We start from the raw sequence: 15,143 nt of genomic DNA, 5'->3' as shown, positions 1-15,143 counted from the left end.
ATGTGTCTTGGTGTGGGCCTCTTTGGGTTTATCTTGTTTGGTGCTCCTTGTGCTACCTGTACCTGGATGTCTGTTTTGTGACTTAGGTGAGGAAAGTTTTCAGCTGTTGTTTGTTCAAATAAATTCTCTGCCCCTTTGTCTCTCTCTTCTCCTTCTGGGACACCTATAGTATGGATCTTAGCGCGCTTGATGTTGTCCCAGTGGTCCCTTTAATTGTTCTTGCTCTTTTTAATTGTTTTTTCTTTTATCTGTTCAGCTTGGGTGATTTCCTCTAGTCTTTCATCCAACTCACTGATCCATTCTTCTGTATCATCTACTCTGCTATTTAGTCCCTCTAGTGAATTTTTATTTCCATTATTGTATTCTTCATTTCTGATTGGTTCTATTTTATATTTTCCAGTTCTTTCCTAAAGTTCTCACTGAATTCATCCCTTCTTCTCCCAAGATCAGTGAGCATCCTTATGACTATTAGTTTCTACTCTTTATCAGGTAGATTGTTTATTTCTATTTCATTTAGTTCTTTTTCTGAAGATTTAGCCTGTTCTCTTATTTGGAACATATTCCTTTGTGTCCTCATTTTGACTCTTTCTCTGTGTTTATATCTATGTATTAGGTAGATTAGCTATGTCTCTTGATCTTGGAGAGTTGGATTTATGTAAGAGATGCCTTCTGAGGCCCAGCAGTGTGCTTCCCTCTTGTCACCAGTTCCAGTTGTTCTGGGATTGACTCCTGTGTGGGATACGTGTGTCCTTCTGTTGTGTCAGGGTTGCTCTTGCTGCAGGTGCCTGGAAGGCTAGGCTGTCCCCGTGGCCAGCTGGCTGTAGTTCTCAGCTGAGTGTAGCTGCTGTGGTCCCTTCAGTCACCTTATCAGGCATGGGGAACCCCAGCACGGTTGGCTGCAAAGTTGAATAGCACATTCCTATTGCGGTTTTTCTGTTAAGTGAGTAGGCTTCCCAGTGTTGCTGGTTGCTAGGTTCAGGGGCTCACAATTGCTGTAGGCCTCCACCCTGCAAAGCTGCTGTCAGCTCTTTCAGCAGTGCAGCTGGGTGTTGCTGGCGCCAGGTGTGGCAGCACACAGGTGTTTCAGGCGTTGGAAGGTGGGGCCAATCTCCTATGTCACTGTTTGAGAAGCAAAAAATCTCTTCCAGCTGACAGGCCCCTCCATCCACAGGCCAACACACCCCATAAACACAGTACTGCCCTGTACACATGCCCTGACCCCTGAAGTGAACCCAGTCGCCCCACTGCACAGGCCCTACACACTCTGCCAGTGCAGGCCCACCCCTTGTGCATGCCCTGCCCTACAGAGGTGGATCCACTCACCCTGCTGCAGAGGTCCCATGCACCCTGTCTGTGTGGACCCACAAGTTGGCCTGGGGGCTTGCTCTTGGGTGGCACCAGTCCCTAGGGTGTGCTGCCTGCCTTGGCTGAGCTGGATTAAATCAGTGCTCTAGTGGGTGAGGCATACCCCTGTGCTAACAGGCCAGGGGAAGAACTCCAATGATGTTTGCCAGTGTGACCTGTCCTCGGTCACAATAATGGCTGATGTTAATGTCTCAGTCCCTGGGGATATGGTCCTAACCTGGAGAGGTTCTCGACTCTTGCCAAGATGCACCCAGAGCCTATCGAGTGAGTCTTTTTCACCAAAGGACTCTGCACCTTTCTTTCTGGTGATTTTAGTTTGCTTTCTGAAACGGGTGAATTTGTGTGTGGTCCTTTTAAGATCAGGCTTTTTTTCTTCCTTATGTCCAATAGCTTTTCTGAGGGTATTCCTCGTTGTAGTTAGTAGCCAGTAAAACCAGATATTATGACACTTGTCTCTGTTGTGCTGTGTCCTGAAGCTGCTTATTGTGGTAATGTTCCCCTGCTCAGGTCCCCTGCTCCTCAGGGAGGGCTGCATACCTTAGGAATGCTCCTGGCCGGCTGTGAAGTGCTGCAGCCAGAAGGTGGCATTTTTTTCTCCAGAAAGGAATTTCTGCCTCTTCCCCTCAGACTGTCCCTTGTTGTGGGAGTTGTTTTAATCCAGTTTTCAGTTCTCTCTCAGGGGTAACAGTTCCAAGAGTGGTTTTAAATTTGTTGTGTCCATCGGAGGAAGTGAATTCAGAGCCCTCTTACGCCGCCATCTGCCCAACTCTCTTTCCCTTTAAATTAACATACTACTCATAATAATGTGGACTTTAAATATTATTATGGGAATTATTTTCAACTATTATAATTTCTGCTAATATTTTATTGTTTAACACATTATCGCAGAGCCTCGGTTTTGGGTCTTTAGATGGTGTTACTGTAGAACCTCTGGGGAAAGCTACTCTTAGAGGTGTCTTTCTCTAAAACTCCCGAACTGTGTCCATGCTGGTCCTTTCTTAGTAGATGTTGAGCCTATTGGTCATTCTTTTATCTGTATCAGACTTATTCTTACACATTGTTGTCAAGTGGGTTCCTGTTTGATAGTGACATACTTTTTACTGGGCTTTTGTAATAAAAATTACCTATCTTGGATTTGAGTTCCTCCCAGCTCTATTTTAGTTGGTACTAATGGTTATATCCCCAAACTGTACTCTTTTATACAGAGTCCTTCTACCACTGCATAGCACTGTGCATGACATATATTAGGTGCTCAAAAAATACTGGATTGGTGGATGAATGAATTTGGAAGCTTCACTTTTTGGTGGTTAAGAATGGGAGGAGCAGAAATCTTCTTATGTTATAAGCCCAGTAAGATTGTTTCTGGTCATAAGAGTTTTATAAGAAATAAACTAGTAGGAGAATATACAATATGACAAAAAGACTAAGACCGATGTTGGTGAACTTTGTTATTACTTGTACTCTTTTTTTTTTTTTTTTTGAGGAAGATTAGCCCTGAGCTAACATTTGCCGCCAGTCTTCCTATTTTGCTGAGGAAGCCTGGCCCTGAGCTAACATGTGCCCATCTTCCTCTACTTTGTATGTGGGACGCCTGCCACAGCATGGCTTGACAAGTGGTGTGTAGGTGTGCACCCAGGATCCGAACTGGTGAACCCGGGCCGCCGAAGTGGAATGTGCGAACTTAACCACTTGTCAGGTGATGCAAGTGTGCCACCGGGCCAGCTCCTATTGCTTGTACTCTTAATTGACATTTCAGAGGTGGAGTCTATCTGGGATTTTTTAACTGCATTAATTTAGAAAGTGCTTAATAAAATACTCTGGCATGTTTCATTTTATACATGGTTCTGTCCAGTCATGGTATAATTATTTTAGGTAAAAGTGATTTGTCTATCTCCCTCCTTGTGTTCTCTCTCCTCCCTCACCCTCCTCTTTTTTATTTTTTTGTCCTATGGATTTTGATATGGCAAAATAGAAGGTAACATTTCCTTTTTATTTTTTAGAATTTGAATAATGACAGAAATATATTATAAAAATAGTCTTTTTTTCTGACAAAAAGTGTGAATGGCCTGCTACTCTAAAAGCAGGGTTAAGTAGACTCTTCATTTCTTTTTTCTCTGACACTTACTCAGTTCTTGGCCATATATTTGTCTGCCTAATGGTTGTAATAGGAGAGTCTCGGGAGAAGCATGCCAGGGAAAAAAGCAGCCTTTCTGGGGCAGGAAGGGCTCCCCAGTCAGAGCAGCCCCAGACTGTATTACCCCGTCATTAAAGCAAGAAAATCCCAAGAAAGGCTTTTCCTTTCACCTATTTCTGTTAGTGTTTCTCCTCTTTGGAACTAGAATGAAGGAGTACGGGCTTGTGGAGTGGATCCTAGAGATTCCTAGATGTCTCTATGCTCTGGAAATTAATGTTAGAAAATATATTAGAGTTAGGGAGCCGCTGGGAAAAATCACAGAGATCATTAGCTTATGAATGTCATTACTTTAGGTTATTATTACCTAATGACTACTTACTGAGCTTTGGGTCACTAGGCAAGATAACCTCTCTGAGCCCCATGACCTTATCTGTAAAATGGAGTTAATGATAGTACTGGTCTCAGATGGTTGCCCTGAAAATTAAATGAGACAGAGTGCGTTGCTGAGCATTCTTAGTTATAAGCCCCAGAATCTGGGTCTGACTGACTGAAGCAGAAAGGGGTTTGGAGCAGATAGAGGAAACCTCAGGCTCACTAGAAGGGCTGGAGAACTGGACTCACAGTTCGAGCAGTTCTGAATTACAGTCAAAATCATGACACAGAGCTAGTTGAGGGGCACTGCTGCATTACTGCTGAGCGTTGGATGCCACACTTGTGTCACCTGCACTGGGGCTGTCAGTCACTGTTGTCACTGCTGCCTTTGAAGCTGGCTGTTGCTGCTACTGCTTCTCAAAATAATTCTGCATTGTCCCTGATCCTTTCTATCACTAGCTTGTGGTCCAGAATTTCAGGGTCACATAGCCATGCTTTGCAGCAGAGAGCCTGGGAAAGCAAGTTTACGATATTATTAGCTTTTCTGAGGGGACTTGGGCTCTGTCCACCAGGAAGATTTAGAAAACTGGGAATTTCCAAAGCAAAAGAGATGAGTTCAGAGCTGGGCAGTCTCAAAACTGATAAAATTGCTGCTCTTCTAAAGTGCTTAGTTCTATGCCTAACATGTTTGAGTGCCCCCAAAATGTTGGCATTTATTAATTTATATTTGCCTGTCTTTATTGAGGAAAAAAAGCTTAGGGAGATTTCTCTTCCAAGATTTGATTTTTGAAGCAAATAGATTAGAGCTGCTAGAGCAATAAAAATGAATGGGTGCATGCAATTTCCAAGCCTAGACTTTACGTGAGGTCCCATTCTGTTAACTAAACGGTACCTCCCGACGGCTTTGAGGTAACTTGGGTAATTCTGGACTTGTTAGCCAAATAAGCGTCCAGTAGCCCAGATTGCCACTGAGACGCCTTTGTCATTTGTTAGTTGCCTCCCTTTCCACCTGGTTTCCCATTTATAAGTGGTCAGTAATAACATAGTTTAGAAAGTTCTGGCCTTAGTGTCAGAAGACCTGGATTTGTATCTCAGCTCTACCAGTGACTACCAGTACAATCTGGAGCAGGTTTCTTAATCCCTCAGACTGTTTCCTCTGTGTGTGTATATGTTTGTGTGTGTGAAATAAAGAATATTCCAAGAATATCACTGAGGATTTAAATGAGAACGTGAAAATATCTAGCAAATTGCGAGTACTGCTCAGTAAATATTGCTATGAAAAACCAAACAAGAACCCTGGGAATTATAGAAGATCCAGTTTTACATTTTTCTTTAAAAGTTGAAGAAATCTGTAATGAATAGGTAAATATTTAAGCTAGTGTAATTGAGGGCAGTGGTTTCAGGGTATCCACAAAGTCACAATATTTTAATAATAAGACATTATTTACCTTTTTTCACTTTTATTCTCTCATTAATGCAGTTTCTAGAGGCTACGTGATATGTTGTGTGATGTCACAATAGATTGAATGCAGAAGCAAATATGAAAATCTAGCTGTCTTCTGTTTAGTCCAGTATTAAAGAGATTAGCAAAAAGGCAAAACAGTGCCATTCTTCTCACTAAATTTTCTTCTGTTTTGGAAAATTTATTTTCCATTAGAAAATAGTTGTTTTGGGAAATTTAGATTTTTAAAAATAAAGTGTTATTTATATTAACATGCAGTGGTGTTTATTATTTAAAAATAATAAATATTTTAAAATTCCAAATTTAATTTATATTTTAGCAACTATTTGTAACCTGCATAAACAAAAGCCCTCTGAGAAACTCAATAATTTTTAAGGGTATAAAGGGATCCTGAGCCCAAAAAGTTTGAGAACTGCTGTATTAGTGGGAAGTGCCATATTTTCTGTAAGAAGAAACTAGGCTTGACTAATTTATTGGATATAGTTGAGTAAACCTTTGCTTAAGTATATGGACTTGGAACAACTTTCAAAAATCCTTAGAGTTTAGCCTAACAAAAATACACACACACACACATACACATTCCAGATTAAGTGGAATAAGTTATTAGGGGTAGAGAATTTATGTAGAAATGGAAAATTTAAATAAGAGATTCTTTTGGATGAAGAAATATAGTTAATTAGTGTGATTTACACATTGAAAGATGATTTACAAGAATTATGGTAAGGTAGAAAGATCACTGAACTAGGTGTGAGAAGACTTACTTTGTTCTGTTCCTTGATCTTTGATTTAGGAAATGTGTTTTTAAGTTAATAAGCTCTTCAGTGTTTTGAACTTGCATTTCTTCAAATGAAGAATGGGAATAAATAATTCTGTCGTATTTTTTCTTTCATTCATTTAACACATATTTATTGCTTACTTACAGCACTACTAGGCTCTGTTCTAAGTTATTACAGATATAATGTTAAAATATGAATGGTCCCTGCCTCAAGAAGGTAACAGTTTAAAGAGAGAGGCAGAGATAAACAAGTAAATAAATAAATAAATATAAATTGTGATAAGTACTATGAAGGAGTTAAATAGTATGACATGGAAGAGGAAGGTACTACAGACCTACTTACATGGGACTAACAGGGAAGACTTCTCTGAGGCAGTGATGTTTAAGCCGATACCACGTGTCTGAGAAGGAGCAGAGGGAATAGCTTTCAGCATAGAGAATTGTGTGTGCCAAGGCCTTGAGATGTGCCTAAGGTATAGTAGGCACGAGGGGCAGTAGAACAAAATGAGGCAGGAGAAGGAGTCAAGGTCTAGGTCATGCGGGGCTCTTAGGCCATGGAAAGAAGCCTAAACTCCTAAAGAAATTCAGCCGTGTGAGGGCTCACCTGTGTTCAAGGCTGAGGGATCTGTAAGAGGGATTATTCGGCCAGACTAGGACGTTGGCGAATATGGTTTACATATGTTGAGATGTCGTGATGAAGAATGAGCACTATTTCTCACAACTGTCCCTGGTTGATGTTCTCAGGGACAGACTAAGGATTTAGCGAGTGATTTTAATTCAGTATTAAAATGTTTAGGTTCTTAACTACTGATGACTTGTTCAAAAGAATTAAATTTCTTTTTTGATTAGGTTCTTTAACTTACTCAACAAGTATATATATGTTTCAGATTTTTCTACTAATTGAATGTCTGTTTATTTCAGTGCTCTTCTTTTTAATGAAGTAAAATATGTTACCACCCTGGAAGACCTTCAGAACATGGAAAATGCTCTGAAAGGAAAAGCAGACATTGCATTCTCATACGTCAGAGCCGTTGGAACGCCAGGTATTATTGACTTTTACTTTAGTCTTTGCTGTGCCTCGGTACCTGTGTGACTATGTTGAAGGACTTGAGTGTATTTTGACCACAGTCTTAATACTTTAAAATAAATTTAAAGCTTCTTTATGTTTTCTTTTTCTTTCTTTAAACGGGCAGCATAGTATGGGAGTTGAATGAGAACTCTGGAGCCCGACTGCCGAAGTTAGACTCCTTACCCTACCAATTATTTATAGTGTGGTCTTGGACAACTTACTTAGCCTTAGTTTTCTAGTCACTAAGATGGTGAAAATAATTGTACCTGTCTCTTGGTATTAATATGATGACCAAAAGAGTGTGAAAAATGAAAATGGTTCCTGTTGTATAGTAGGTGCTCTGAAAATGTTAGCTATTTTTATTACCTTACAGTACTCCTAATATCTGGCACAGTAGTTTATAGTATTTGGTAAACGTTGTTGACTGACTGGCTTTCTTTTTTATATTGGTATTTGCTGTTTATGACGTACTTTTCTTGATTTTTAAAAAAAAGTCTAATTTTGATGACATCACCTTGAGAATTAATGTGTAATTTTGTCCTAAAGAAGTTTCTAAACATTTTATGAACAAATTATAGTTATGCTTTCAGGACTTTTATTTGTTAATGGTAATAACTTGACTATGTTAATATAAAATGTTGTTAAAGACATTTTAAAAATTGCATATGCTCTATGAAATAAAATTTATTGGAAATCTCAATTTTTATAAACATAAAACTTGAGGGTTACACAGCGTGCCACTGAATTTAATAACACTTGTAAAATAATTCTCCACAATCAGCCTGTTTCTGTTTACTTTTCAGGGCCCTCAAGTGATTGTATTTTGTCCAGAGACTGTAGTTGTAATCAGTGAGAGGGATGAGGTATAGAGGGCTCACTCTGCCAGAGCAGAGCCGGACTCCCTGCTTTATATTTTAACAGGATCAATCTGACTTCTGTGTTTGGAATAGATTGGAAGGAGCAATGGTAGACTAAGGCAGAAAATTAGGAAGTTACTGCAATAATGCAGGCAAGAGATGATGGTGGGTGGCTTAGACCAGGGTGTTCACAATGGAGGAGGTGATAAATTTGAATGTTAGCAGTATTTTGGACATAGGACCAACTGAATTTGCTGACATTTTGGATGTGGAATGAGAGAGAAATTGCAGAGGGAAAGACTGGAAATAGTTTGGAGAGGAAGTTCTGGAATTCACTTTTGGATGTTTTACTTACAAAATACCCATTAGACATCCAAGTAGAGATATCAACAAGGTAGTTGCATGTTACTAGTCTGCATTTGATTTGGGGACACAGACTAGAGGTGTAAATTTGGGAGATAAAGCTGTGAGACCAGAGGAGATCACACAGGGAGTGAGGCTAGGTGGAAAAAAGACGACTGAACTCGTTAGATATTTCAACACTTAATAGGTCAGTGAGGTGAGGAGGAGCCAGGAAAGAAGGCAGAAGGAAGGTCTATGTGGTAGGAGTGCCCTGTAAGCAAAGTGAAGACAGGATTTTAAGGAAGAGATGGCAACAATTGTGTCAGATGATGCTGAAAGGTTAATTAAGATAAGAACTGCCAATTGGCCATTATACTTAGCAATATGGAGGTTATTGGGGACTTTGGCAAGCTGCAAGTTTTGTAGGATGAGAAGGTAAATGAATGCCTGATAGGGTATAAGAGAAGAGGTAGAGAGCAACTGGAGACTGAAAACAGACTCATTTGAGAAGTTTTGCTGTTAAGGGAGGGAGAAAAATGGGGCAGTGGCTGGAAGAGTATGTGGGATCAAGTGAAAAATTTTCTAAGAAGCATATTTGTATGTTGGTGAAAAAGATCTAATAGAAAGGGGAAAATGCATCATGTAGGAGAAAGGGGAGAGTTACTGGAGCAACATCTTTTAGACAAGAGGAGATGGAACCTAGTGAGCAAGGGGAAGGGTGGTTCTCTGCTGGGAGCACAGAAAATTCATCTGTGATGATAGGAGGGAAGATAGAGAGTATGGGCATCAATTTAAGAATGTGGGCAGATAGATATGGTGCTGGGAGCTTGTGGAAGTTTTTTTTGATTTTTTAAAATTGGATCTGTTTTCTCAATGAAATAGAAGTAAAGTCATCAGATAGTTGAGGAGAGAAGAGACAAAATAGTTGTTTAGGAGGCCTGGAAATAAAGAATGCTTGCTAGGCAGCAATAATAGTTGATGTCAGTAATCTAAAGTGAGACCATTAGCAGGATGATGCCAGCAGGTTTTTGTTCACTTTTACCTTCAGCCATGTTTGCTTTTGTGAGTGTAAGTACAGAATAGGCAGAGTATTTGATTTAACTTGGATTATGTTTTAGGCAGATGGGAGTGATTAGAAAGATTGACCATGGAATTTAAACTGGGTTAAAAAGGAAGAGAGGACTGGAGAGAGGTGAAGGACAGTGACAAGTGGTAAGATTGTAGGTCCTAGGGGGTTAGAGTTACATACTAGACAGAGTGACCTGGAGATGAATGGGTGTGTGTCTGGAAGATGCCAGACATTGAGATTTTGGAGGGGTTTGCAGTAATTGGTAATTACAAGGCCTGGAGTGGGACCATAGCAGTGGGTTGAAGTTAGGGTTAAGATAGGGTTGAAGAGACATCGTTGGAATCTCTAGAGAAGACCAAGGACTTAGAGGGTAGAATTTTCAAAGGATCATCAATGGGGATAATAAAATCACCAAGGATTAGGATAGGAGTAGTATTGCAGAGAGTGACAGTGTGACAGAAGCTAAATTTTTCATTGTGAATGATGGGGAGTGACCCTTGCCAGGGTTTAGATGACTCCAACAAGATAGAGTGGTGAGTGGAATAATCTGATGACATGTGATTCAAGTGCTAGGAAATTAGATGGGGACAGGGAAGATAACTGCCTGGAAATGGCAGTGAGAAGAAAAGGGAAAATAAAATAGGAAAAAGGAAGGAATCTTTAAGAATATTTTAAGAACATTTCCCAGAACTGAAGGATTTGTGCTTCCAAATTGAAAGGGCCCATTGAGTCCTAGCATAGTGCATGAGTGTAGAGCCACACCAAAGCATTTCATTTTGAAATTTCAGAAAAATTGGAAACAAACGCTATTCTAAAATCTTCCAGAAAGAAAAAAAGAGTTTGTAGTTAATGGATCAAGAATCAGCATGGCATTGGACTTTTCAATTACAGACCTGAAAACTGAAGAAATGGAGCATGCTTTCAAAATTCTCAGGGGAAATGACTTGAACCTAGAACTCTATATGAAGACAACTATAGTTAGTTACGAAAGTATAGTAAAGACACTTTCAGAAGTACAAGGTCACAAAAAATGAGTATTCCATATATCCTCTCACAGGAAGGTGCTAGAGAATGGGAGCAATGGAGCAAATCAGTTGAGAAGATGTGGGTAACAGGGCAAAGGACCCTAACACAAGAGAGAGAATAAGAGAATCCCAGGATGACGATAAAGTGAGTTCCTGTAATGAAAGTGGTCCAGCAGGTCAAGTAGTAATAGTCCATATTGGAGCAAATCAGAAGGCTCTGCAGAAGTGTCTTGAAGAAAAGGGAATTGATAGGATACATGATACGTTGGAAGTACTGAGAGGGTTAGACAATTGTGGAAGAATTTAGGAATAAATTAGGAAGAAATCTAAACAAAAATAAAAAAAGATAGTTATTACTGTAGTGAAAAAAGTTGTTCAAAAAAAGGAAAAGCATTCATTTTGTACTGTATGGCTCCTTTGTAGATAGTATTTACTGAATCATAACAATGTAAATACTGACTCTTGAGCTAATAAAAATTCGAATTATATCGGAAGAGTTGAGGGGATAGAAGTGTGTGCATTTCTCGAGTGTGTTTCGGAAAAGAGAGATAATTTATCATCTTCCATGGGGACATCAATAGATAATAGTAACACTTAAGAAAAAGTACCAGGAAATAAGAGTATAAGAATATCATTTAGGGACTTGGAGGTAAATACCAAAATAAACAAGAAAAAAGTTGAAAGTAGTTGTCCCTTGGGAATTGGAAATGGGGTCAAGGGTAGAGAAAATTGTTTTGCTTAATTTGCCTTATAGAATGGTCTCTTTAAACTATATATATAAGTTTGATTAAAAAATACCTTAGAAACAATGCACAAACATATACATATATAAAATATAACATATGGAAGTTGTGTGGTAGATTCGTATTCTGTTCCCTACTACTGGGAAGAAATTATCACAGATTTGTCGTATGTTATATTCTCAAGTATAACTCATTTTCTACTCTCTCTTAATTCTTCTCTTACCTTGAACAGAGTAAACTTTTCATAACTTCTTTAATTGCCTGCATTTTCCCAACTGATATCCCTACAAAGGATTTTTCTTTAAATATAATAGAATGTAAAAGGATGTAGGGCAGTATTCAGAATAGAAGCTTACGTAGAGTTACACCGAGTAACTCCTCTTCTCTCCCAACTCCCTTGTCTCTTCTTCAGAGCACAGAGCGGTCATGGAAGCTGCTTTTGTGTACGGGACCACATACCAATTTGTCTTAACCACAGAAATTGCCCTTTTGGAAAGTATTGGGTATGTATGAGGGGCATATGTCAACAATTTTAAGTTCACTTATTTCACATTACTTATTCAACATTTCCATCGTACTCTTACAGTGTGGGCTTATCTGAGGGGATTCGTAAGCAGATGTGAATATGTAAATGAAACCTGAAATCCCTTTCATTACTATCTTCTGTAGTACAGTCTGAAAATCTATTTAAATATAGAGAAGTGGTGTTAGACTAAGGTGAATGACGAGAATATGGGTAAGCCACAGGATGTGATCCTGTGAGTAGCCAAGTAGATTAGGTCTCCCACAGTGATCAGATAGATGACAAAATAACAGCTTTTATAACTAAGCTCCAGAAATTCTTTCTGAGAGTTCTGTAAATTACTTTGTCAGAATAATCTTGAATATATGTAAGTACAGTTTTTGAACAGAATGTTTTAAATGATTATTTTCCTTGTCTAGTTTGTAGTTTACGGTTTTAGGTAGAGGGCTTCTTTTAACTGTTTTTGGCTGGGCAGTCTAGGGTTCAAGTTTTTCTTTCTTTTAATACTTAAAGACAGAAGGAATAACCAGTGCATTTTAAAGTCTTTAGTTTCAAAATGCTCTTTAGGAAAATTAATCCAAAGCAAAGCAAAATGGTGAGTGTCTGACCTTTTTATACCACGCAAGAGTTTTTAGTGAGTCTTCCTGCTGACCTCTCTGAAAATAGTGACTATTTGATATACCACACACAATTAATTAAGTCACAGACATTTTAGAACTCTAAATTTAGAGGTTAGTGCATAGACAACTAATAAAATGTAATTATTTTCTGGGGGCAGTGAATAGGCAGAGAATAAATTTCCTACAAAGAGAAGTTATATTTTCATTGCTCTGTGTGACATTAACCCACATTCCTTTTTCCGTTAGTCTCTTATTGAACTGTCATCCTGCTGGTTCGCTCATTAATGAGTTAAATAAAACTTTGATGCATGTTTACTGTTTGTCTAAGAATTCATGTTTTTAACAATTTGAGAATTTTGCTGATAGTACCATAAAGCTTTACCGTAAGTGGTCACCAAGTCTCAAGATAGAATGAGCACTACTTTAGCCAGTTGCTTTGCTACTCTCAATGTAGACTGCCAGTTTCCCAGCCTGGGATCAGGGAACCTGTTATTCTCCATCCTGTAGTGATTCTATGCAAGCCCCACAAGGGGTAATTGTTTGTACTTGCTCTTGTGTTACTAGCTTCTTTATTTTTTAGGTAATGAAGAATTACAAATATGCTGACACACTTAAAACACAGAGGGGTGGTTATTTATTGGCAAGGTATAGGTCTGTCATTTACCTTACAAATTCCCCTCAGCGAAATATTCTGTATCTGTTCTGATCTTTGACCAAACATGGTCATGTTCTGGAGGGGTTTTTGCTTTCCTCCATTTTTAAAGGAGAATTAAAAAATGTACAGTTATTCTGTTTTTCATATACTTTTGAGTATCTGATATATTGGAGATTTTTAAATTCTCATTTATTCATGGATAACAAGATGGTGAGGAATCATATCTGGACCTGATATGACAGGGAAGGACTGTGGATTCAGAATACAATAGTCCTATGACATCACTTCTAGATGAAGTAGTTGGCTATAACTGGGTTGGAGGAGAGGTGAATGCATTTTTTTCTTTCATTTGTTCATTCTTTCATTCAACAGATATTTATTGGATGCCTTCTTTTTGCTAGGCAGTATTCCAATATCTGGGGCTATAACACTGGATAAGTCTAGGATATTAATTGTTATATCATATTGGGCTTGAGTATCTTTGAAATTAATGTGGGTTAAGAAGGGTGTATATGATAGGTAGTACAAGAGGCAGCATGCAGTAGAGACAACCATACTTCTGCTACCGTCCCCTATTCCCTTCTTAAAGAATCTGTGTATAAGGCCAAGAAGGGTGTTACCCTCACCCCATACATATCACAGTCAGTTAAATCAGAGGTGGCCACCTGACCTAGGGTCAACCAGTTCATTGGCTTACCTGAGCAAAGGAGATCTCCTCTCCCAGGAACTTGGAATTGGATGTGGAGAAACTGGATTATACAGTTTTTTGGCTCTCTTGCCCCAGGAGTGTTTTGCCCATGTAGAAGTAAAGCAGAGAAAGTTTTCTTTTTTGAAAATTATTTTATTGAGACCACGTTGGTTTATAACATTGTGTAAATTTCAGATGTACATCGTTATGTTTCTGCTTCTGTGTAGACTGCATCGTGTTCACCTCCAAAAGCCTAGTTTCCGTCTGTCACTGTACGCATGTGTCCCTTTACTCCTTTTGTCCTCCCCAACCCACTTCCCCTCTGGTAACCGCCAATCCATTCTCTGTATCTATGTGTATGTTTATCTTCTATAGATGAGAGAAATCATAAGGTATTTGTATTTCTTGGACTTATTTCACTTGTGTTTCTTTAACCATTGAATCTATTTGAAATTACTTTGTAATTAAATTTGAAATCAGTGAACCTTGGAGCTCAGTTTAAGCATCTATCAAGAATTAAAATAATGTTTTTTTTAAAGATTTTATTTTTCCTTTTTCTCCTCAAAGCCCCCTGGTACATAGTTGTATATTTTTTTAGTTGTGGGTCCTTTTAGTTGTGGCATATGGGACACCTCCTCAGCATGGCCTGATGAGTGATGCCATGTCCGCGCCCAGGATCCGAACTGGCGAAACCCTGGGCCGCTGAAGTGGAGCGTGCAAACTTAACCACTTGGCCATGGGGCTAGCCCCTAAAATAATGTTTTAAAAATAAAAACTTGGGGCCAGCCTGGTGGTATAATGGTTAAGTTTGCACTCTCTGCTTCGTCGGCCCAGGATTTGTGGGTGCATATCCCAAGCGTGGACCTACACACCGGTGGCTCATCGAGCCATGCTGTAGTGTCCCACATACAAAAATAGAGGGAGATTGGCACAGATGTTAGCTCAGTGACAATATTCCTCCAGCAAAAAGAGGAAGATTAGCAATAGATATTAGCTCAGGGCCAATCTTCCTCACACACACAAAAAAACCAACAAAAATTAAATAGAAAACCAAAAATTTGCAATATTTTGCCAAACCCTACTAGTGCCATATGGAAATTTTTTAAATGCTATTTTAATTTTGGCAAACTTTGCTTATCCACTATAAGTTTATCTTTGAATTCTCATATTGAATGGAATGCCAAAACTCAAATTATAAGCCATATTTGATGAGTTTTGTAATATTTCAGATACAGACTCAAACTCCCACAAAGTGTCACATGGCTTTTATCTTAAAGCATGTTTTGACTGAAGTTATTCAGAACAGATTTGGGTTTAGATTAAACCCAGAAAATTTATGTTACACAGCTTTATTTAGCATAGGTCTAGAAAAGCAATTATCTTTGAAGATAATCTCATTGTCCTCAAGGTGACAGTCTTTTATATTAAAAAAAATTTGTGTAGA

At 38.8% G+C, this 15,143-nt stretch overlaps 1 protein-coding gene across 3 annotated transcripts in view; it reads left to right on the top strand.

The window, feature by feature from the left end:
* The window catches only part of TXNDC16 (thioredoxin domain containing 16), a 123,752-nt gene that overhangs the window by 29,409 nt on the left and 79,200 nt on the right, over window positions 1-15,143 (top strand). For all 3 annotated transcript variants that reach the window (XM_044773584.2, XM_070513637.1, XM_044773583.2), the window contains 2 exons: window positions 7,030-7,151; window positions 11,626-11,716. In XM_044773584.2, coding sequence (XP_044629519.1) covers window positions 7,030-7,151; window positions 11,626-11,716 — 213 coding nt within the window. The remainder of the gene's footprint in view (window positions 1-7,029; window positions 7,152-11,625; window positions 11,717-15,143) is intronic.

The sequence above is a fragment of the Equus asinus genome, chromosome 7, assembly GCF_041296235.1.
Source record: "Equus asinus isolate D_3611 breed Donkey chromosome 7, EquAss-T2T_v2, whole genome shotgun sequence".
Taxonomy (NCBI): Eukaryota; Metazoa; Chordata; class Mammalia; order Perissodactyla; family Equidae; genus Equus; species Equus asinus.
The sequence above is the reverse complement of the archived record's forward strand: the minus strand, read 5'-3'. Positions and strand labels throughout refer to the sequence as shown.